General features: G+C 48.7%; 1 protein-coding gene across 1 annotated transcript; it reads left to right on the forward strand.

The window, feature by feature from the left end:
- Nucleotides 1-4,529: 4,529 nt before the first annotated feature.
- On the forward strand, nt 4,530-7,205 carry LOC134325385 (probable serine/threonine-protein kinase kinX). The gene is made up of 2 exons (XM_063007558.1): nt 4,530-6,945; nt 7,048-7,205. Exon 1 carries the CDS (start codon nt 4,551-4,553, stop codon nt 6,702-6,704), a length of 2,154 nt encoding a protein of 717 aa, XP_062863628.1. The 5' UTR covers nt 4,530-4,550; the 3' UTR covers nt 6,705-6,945; nt 7,048-7,205.
- The last annotated feature ends 862 nt before the right edge of the window (nt 7,206-8,067 follow it).

The raw sequence follows: 8,067 nt of genomic DNA on the forward strand, positions 1-8,067 counted from the left end.
ACATGTTCAGAACACAACAAACGCTGGCCGATGCTCCTCACCACCTCACCGGAGCAGAGAACTTTAGCTGATACAGCGATGGAGAGAAGATCTCCACCCTGCATGATCTGGTGAAGAAGGTGACCAACATTCCTCTGTGGATTAGTGAGTGTGAGGGAGGGATTAACCATCAGCTGAGACATCAACACTGAGTTTAAATCTCAGTTCTGCTACCGGTCGGCTGGGCGCCCCTAGCAGCTACTAGTCTGCTGGGTGGGAAAACTCGGGACTAAAAAGTGGGCGGGGTCTTCACGGACCGAGACGCCTGTACAGAAGTGGAGGAACGTGGAGATCAGAGCATGACTCTCCATGAGTGAGACCGACCTCACGCGCCCATCCACCGAAGTACGGGGGGATGGGAGGGCGTGTCAGGAGAATATACCCTCCTCGTACGCCATCGGGGTCTCCAGCAGAGGAAGAGGAACTGGCTACGACTAAACACGAAGAAAAAGTTACCAGACGAAGGTGAAGTGACGGATTTAAGAGAAAGCAGGTCGCCGACAGAGGAGCCGGAAATCTGTGAGGAGGAAACCGTGATAACCTGGAGCGACTCAGGTAAGAAGAACCGAGACCTCGATCATCTGCGCCTCTGTGCTCCCTCTGCTGGCCGGATTTGGTAATGCATGACCGGGTACAAATATCGCTGGAAGCTTTTTTAGACCCGCGGTGGCTTTTATACCCACAATAGCGCTCATCACGGTTGTGGAACGTTCTGCCAGACATGCTGATGGAGGGGTGTCCACAAAGTTTTGTCAGTATGAATCAGAGCTGAGGTGAAGATAAGTGCACGTACAGATTGTAGGCTGTAGAAGAGCCGCGTGTTGATAGCGGTTCTGTGGTTGGGCGGGTCTGTTGGAGGGTCCGTGGCGGTACTGAGCGTGACGTGCTAGCCGTTGTCGTGATGTGTCCCAGATGTTGTGCTTTAGCGCGGCGTAATGCGCGTGTCGGTTAGCCGTACCGAGGTTTGAACCCTGTTCCCCGGGTCTGGGGTTGCACCGTGGTTTTCAGACGCTCTAATTTAGTCATTTCTTTCCCCCGTGCTGGCCAAGGAGAGGCGCAGACTTGCACCCACCCTCCCGAGCTGTGCCTGACCTCACACAAATTCCCACACACACACTCCAAAATCCTGTGTCATGCACTTCACAGATGATTGTCCAACACACACAGGGCAGCTGTAGCCTAGTGGTTAAGTAATCTAGTAATCTAGGACTAGTAATCAGAAGGTCGCTGGTTCTAACCCCACTTAAACCAGGTTGCCACCGTTGGGCCCTTGAGAAAGGCCCTTAACCCTCAATTGCTTAGATTGTAGGTCAAAAATGAACTGATTTCACAGCTAAAGGAACAATGTGCTTTACCTGTGCAGCAACAGTTTAGGGAAGGACCTTTTTGTTCCATCACAAGCAAGAAACTCCACAAATTTCCACAGACACACTTGTAAGAAATGACAGTCGGGAGGACAGGATCATCTTTATTTACAGTACACGGCCAAAAGTATGTGGACACGCCTCCAGTTCAGGTGTTCAAGTGTGCTTCTGACTTTGTGGCGACAGTTTAGGGAAGGTCCTCTCCTGTTCCAGGTCAATCAGCGCCCAACCATACAAACGCTTAATGCTCTGAATATGCACAAATTCCCACAGACACACTTCAGAGTCCTGTGAGGAGCTTCTCAGTAACAGGAGAGCGGCTGTTCTAGATGAGAGAGACGTCGCTCTGTTTCAATAACGTTCACGCTCAGGCGTCCCAATACTTTTGGCCGTGTGTTGTTTATAATGAGTGGAGTTGTTCTGGCTGTGAGGTGAAACCAGCGCGAGGCTTCGTCTGTAACACTGAACCTGAGCTGTAAACCATTAACATCAGAATCTGATCCAGTCCTGAACCCTGAACTCCGGCCGAGACCAAAAACTCAAATAAATAAATTCATTCGATTTCTCTCGTCACTCCCACAGACCAGAACTGGATTTTACTCCTCCTGCTCCTACCAGCTTTATTTGGGGATGTTTGGGTACCTCTCTGACGTGGTCCTCGCTCCTCCTCCTCCAGCGCCCAGTGAAAGTTTAACGGGTGCGAGAGTCAGAAAGCAGAGCGTGGAACAGAAGAAAGCTTTCCTTTGTGTGGGAGAACCTCCTCCACCCCCTCGGCCCCGACCGCAGGCTCCACCGGGACCCTCCCTCTGTAACCCTGTACAAACCAAACACACGACGAGTCCCGCACCCATTCTCATCCCCCGTCAGCCCCCCGTCAGCCCCCCTCCGGATCACACGGGGCTTCAGGAAGTCCAAACCAGTTTCCATCTCTTTCCATTTTTCCATTTTAGCCTGGACTGGACTGAACGGGAGGAGTTCTGATCCTCCAATCACATCGTCCCGGTCCCAGACACTGTAGGCGAGGTTCAAACCCGGGTCTGCAGGACCCACATTACTCTGCGACACCCACACACCCACTGTGAGTGGGAACAGAACCAAGTAAACTCACATCACAGCAACCACAGTGAGGGCTGAACTCAGGTCAGCAGGACCCACGCTGTTGTAAGACACCCACACTACCAACAACACACATCACACCTGTCTGTGATGTAGTCCAATCAGAGCACCTTCCAGAGGAGAACATGTTAAACTTAACAACATCCAAAGCAGGGGCGGCTCGTTCATTAGGGCGATCGGGCGACGCACCACCAAAGGGCGAAAGGGAATAAATGTTTCTATCACATTCAACCAGTGTTAAACTGTCTGTGACTGTTCTGGAGTCTGTCTTGTCTCGGAATATCGTAGTCCAATCAGCGTGGAGTTGTGTTCCGTACAGTACCGCCACTTTCGGGGCGATCAGGCTCGTATTCAGAATCGCCCCAGATCGCTCTCATAGACTCTCATGTTAAAGCTCTTTTTTTCGTATTGCAGGTACTGTAATGCATTTTGAATGACTTCCGGGGGGGCTCGCACTTACACGCCTGCGTCACACGTAATCGTTCCTTATTTGGAAACTGAACGAGGTGTTCCGTATTTTTATCAATGGGAGAGAAACGCTGCAGATTAGACTGAGACCGGGCGATGTGTATGGAACAGAAGGAAACTGCTGCTACCGCGGGAATTAAAAGGGGTTCGGTTATTATTGTAAGTAGTGTTCACTTTTAGTCTTAGTAACGCCGTGTGTAGGGAGAAAGTAAAGTAACAGGGTCGGTACTTCTCTCACTGCCCTCCTAAGCAACGCAGTCCAGAACCGGGGCTGCATGTCTGTGTGATGGATCATGTAAAAACGTTGTTTACACTGTTGAGAAAAAATGTTACATGATGTTCTTTATGCATGTTGTTTTGCCTAAAATATGGTTTTGATTTATTATTATAAAGAATAAAAATAATAAATGTTAAACAGCTTAAATAAAACTGTGCATGACTCGTTATATTTTGGGTTGCACAGTTCTGAAAGTTGGCAACCCTAGTTGGAGCAGCTAGCACCTAAAATAAAATGCTGATGAAGACTGAATTAAATTGTTAGTGTGAAGGCTTTACTAAATTTTATGATTAATGGTAAAGCTTCTCTCTCTCTCTCTCTCTCTCTCTCTCTCTCTCTCCATGTTCAAAGTTATTTGTGAGGGCAAACTGACAGATGACTTAAGATGTTAATTATTTAAGCATTAATTTACCCCTTAAACCGGTCACCTTGGCCATCATCGCAACAATTGCCCCCCCTAAGAGATTTGGCAGGAGCCGCCACTGATCCAAAGTCTAGATGAACACTGGATCCCTGAGGTAGTGGGTTAGTGTAATGTCACTGCGACACTATCCAAGAGCCCATAAACACATAAATACAATTATTAATAATCAATAATAATTCTAACGAATATAATAGTAATAATAATAATAATAATAATAATAACAACAATAATAATAATATAATAATAATAATAATAATAACAATAATAATAATAAAATAATAATCATAATAATAATAATAATAATATAATAATATAAAAGTAATAATAATATAATAATGTAATAATAATAATGATAATATTAATAATAATAATAATATAAAAGTAATAATAATATAATAATGTAATAATAATAATAATGATAATAATAATAATAATAATAATAATAATATAAAAGTAATAATAATATAATAATGTAATAATAATAATAATAATAATAATATAAAAGTAATAATAATATAATAATGTAATAATAATATAATAATGTAGTAATAATAATAATAATAATAAATAAAATAATAAAATTGATGATAATAATAATGATAATAATAATAATAATAATAATAATGTAACAGGCTACACAGCTCTACACTGGGGGGGTCACATACTTTTAGCTGTACAGATGTGTGGGCGTGGCCACACCTGAGGTGAATGTTAGTGAGACTGAGTGCTGCTCTGCTCTCAGCTCCAGCTCACACTGTGACATCATGATGATGTCACAACATTCTACAGGCTCCTATATAAGCACCGCTGCTGCTGCTGCTGCTTCATTCTGAGTCTGAGCATCGAAGCGACAACATCTACAATGTCCTGGTTCAGGAAGCTGTGCTGCTGTTGTAGCGTCCCGGCCGACGAGGACGAGCCGGACAGACCCAGACCCAAACCTAAGAAGAAGGAGAAGAAGAAGAGGAAGAAATGGTGGCAGAGGCGCAAAAAGAGAGAGCAGCAGGAGGAGACGAGCGTGGTGATGATGATGGGAAATGAAGAGGAAGCAGGGCCAAGTACACAGGTTCTGCAGGACCAGATCCAGGACCCAGAGGAGCTGCAGGTGGATCTGAACACCCAAGTCCAAGAGCCAGAGGAGCTGCAGGTGGATCTGGACACCCAAGTCCAAGAGCCAGAGGAGCTGCAGATGGATCTGGACACCCAAGTCCAAGAGCCAGAAGAGCTGCAGGTGGATCTGGACACCCAAGTCCAAGAGCCAGAGGAGCTGCAGATGGATCTGGACACCCAAGTCCAAGAGCCAGAGGAGCTGCAGATGGATCTGGACACCCAAGTCCAAGAGCCAGAAGAGCTGCAGGTGGATCTGGACACCCAAGTCCAAGAGCCAGAAGAGCTGCTGGTGGATCTGGACACACAACTCCAAGAGCCAGAAGAGCTGCAGGAGTATGTGGACACCCAACTCCAAGAGCCAGAAGAGCTGCAGGAGGATGTGGACACCCAACTCCAAGATCCAGAAGAGCTGCAGATGGATCTGGACACCCAAGTCCAAGAGCCAGAGGAGCTGCAGGAGGATCTGGACACCCAAGTCCAAGAGCCAGAAGAGCTGCAGGTGGATCTGGACACCAAACTCCAAGAGCCAGAAGAGCTGCAGGAGGATCTGGACACCCAACTCCAAGACCCAGAAGAGCTGCAGGAGGATCTGGACACCCAAGTCCAAGAGCCAGAGGAGCTGCAGGTGGATCTTGACACCCAAGTCCAAGAGCCAGAAGAGCTGCAGGTGGATCTGGACACCCAAGTCCAAGACCCAGAAGAGCTGCAGGAGGATGTGGACACCCAACTCCAAGAGCCAGAAGAGCTGCAGGAGGATGTGGACACCCAACTCCAAGAGCCAGAAGAGCTGCAGGAGGATGTGGACACCCAACTCCAAGAGCCAGAAGAGCTGCAGGAGGATGTGGACACCCAACTCCAAGAGCCAGAAGAGCTGCAGGAGGATGTGGACACCCAACTCCAAGAGCCAGAAGAGCTGCAGGAGGATGTGGACACCCAACTCCAAGAGCCAGAAGAGCTGCAGGAGGATGTGGACACCCATCTCCAAGAGCCAGAAGAGCTGCAGGAGGATGTGGACACCCAACTCCAAGAGCCAGAAGAGCTGCAGGAGGATGTGGACACCCAACTCCAAGAGCCAGAAGAGCTGCAGATGGATCTGGACACCCAAGTCCAAGAGCCAGAAGAGCTGCAGGTGGATCTGGACACCCAAGTCCTAGACCGAGAGAAGGTGGAGAAGAAGCTGAACCCGCCTTTTGGTCAGCTGTTCGACATTGATAAGGAACTTGGTTGGCTTCGCGTGGTGCAGAATCGGCTGGATGAGATGGCTGTGATGGCTGAAGAGCAGCAGGACTCAGAGGAGGTTGTGGGCAATATAATCGGCCAGATGACCAAACTGACCGAGTTCATGGATCAGGAGGTGGTGCCCAGGAAACTGGAGAACTTTTCAGACCTGACAAGGAAAGAGAACAATCAGGTGGTTCTGGAGGAAGAGAAGAATCTGCAGGAGATCAAGGTGGAGAAGAAGCCGAACCTGCCTTTTGGCCAGCTGTTCGACATTGATAAGGAACTTGGTTGGCTTCGTGTGGTGCAGAATCGGTTGGATGAGATGGCTGTGATGGCTGAGGAGCAGCAGGACTCAGAGGAGGTTGTGGGCAACATAATCGGCCAGATGACCAAACTGACCGAGTTCATGGATCAGGAGGTGGTGCCCAGGAAACTGGAGAACTTGCCAGACCTGACAAGGAACATGAACAATTGGGGGGCTTTGGAGGAAGAGGAGAGCTCAGAGGAAGAGGAGAGCTCAGAGGAAGAGGAGAGCTCAGAGGAAGAAGAAAGCCTGGAGGAGCAGAACCTCAAGGAGAACAAGGTGGAGAAGAAGCCGAACCTGCCATTTGGCCAACTGTTCGACATTGATAAGGAACTTGGTTGGCTTCGCGTGGTGCAGAATCGTGCAGAATCGGTTGGATGAGATGGCTGTGATGGCTGAGGGAGCAGCAGGACTCAGAGGAGGTTGTGGGCAACATAATCGGCCAGATGACCAAACTGACCGAGTTCATGGACAAGGAGGTGGTGCCCAGGAAAGTGGAGAACGTCTACAGGTCGTCCTACAATGAAGTTGTGCAGCAGCAGAATGTTCTGATTGCTCCCACCTTCATAAACCAACTGGAGTGAGACTGTGAGACTGAGGGAGACCTCGGTGGAGATTCAAGGTGGATTATTATCAGATCTAGATCTTCATCACAGTGAGCAGATGAAGGCTGGAGTGTTCCTCTAACATATGTGTGTGTGTGTGTGTGTGTGTGTGTGTGTAGGCGTGTTCATGCCCGCCGGCGCTCCCGTGCCCCGTGCCCCCGCTCTCCATGCTGAAGCTGTAGAGACCGAGCGAGCAGCTGAAGAACCTTGAGGAGATAAAGAACCTGCAAGCAACACAACGAGCTCAAGAAACGTTCCTTCATCAAAATCAAAATAAAGTTCATTAAAATAAACTGCTGGATTCAGTTCTGCTGCTTATTAAAGGTGGAAACATCTGAAGAACCTGGAGGAACCAAACTGAACTGCCTTCAGATCTTCAGAGGTTCTTCTGCAGTTTTCTCAGCGGTGCTTCCGTCTCGCCGCTGATCTGTGGAGGCTGCAGGAGGAAACCGTCTGTTCAACATGTTCTCCCATCTCAGGACCTGTTTAGAGGGGCCGCTGGGTTCTTCTTCACCCCCCTGATTTAGGACGTAACCTTGATGACCTTTAGATCCACATCTAATCAATAAAGCCGTCTGAAGTGTTAGCTGGAACATTTAAAGCTACGTTAGCGTCGGTCGCTGGTTTTTAACGCTGTTCTCCATCGGGCCCCCACACGGGCTCCTCGTCCCAGAGCTGGAACCCCTGTGAGATCCTCAGGGAGCCTCGGGGCTGCGTTCCAGCTCCTCGCGGATGAGGTCGGGCGTGCGCTCACACGTCGGCGTCTCCGGGGAGGAATCAGACGCCGCCGAGCCATTTCCTGTCGCGCTGATCCGCCGGCCGCCGCCACTGGTGCCCCACAGCGCTGTGACCTGAAGATCTGATCTTCAACCAGACGTGCTTTACGACACTCAGAGGCCCACGGGGTTGAGAACTGTGACTGCAGTGGTTCAGCAGCTGTGACCTCGTCCAAAAATAACAAGGACGTCCAGACGACTTCAGGTCCTGAATCTGGGCGTGGAACAGGGCGTGGATCAGTGGTCTCATCTCCAAGGGTCAGAAAGGAAACCAGCGCTGCAGCTTCATGCTGAGAGGAAATGTAGAAGAACATGGAGAACATCAACAACATGAGAGATCATGAAAGAATGTAGGAGAACATA

This window comes from Trichomycterus rosablanca, chromosome 13 (assembly GCF_030014385.1).
Source record: "Trichomycterus rosablanca isolate fTriRos1 chromosome 13, fTriRos1.hap1, whole genome shotgun sequence".
Lineage (NCBI taxonomy): Eukaryota > Metazoa > Chordata > Actinopteri > Siluriformes > Trichomycteridae > Trichomycterus > Trichomycterus rosablanca.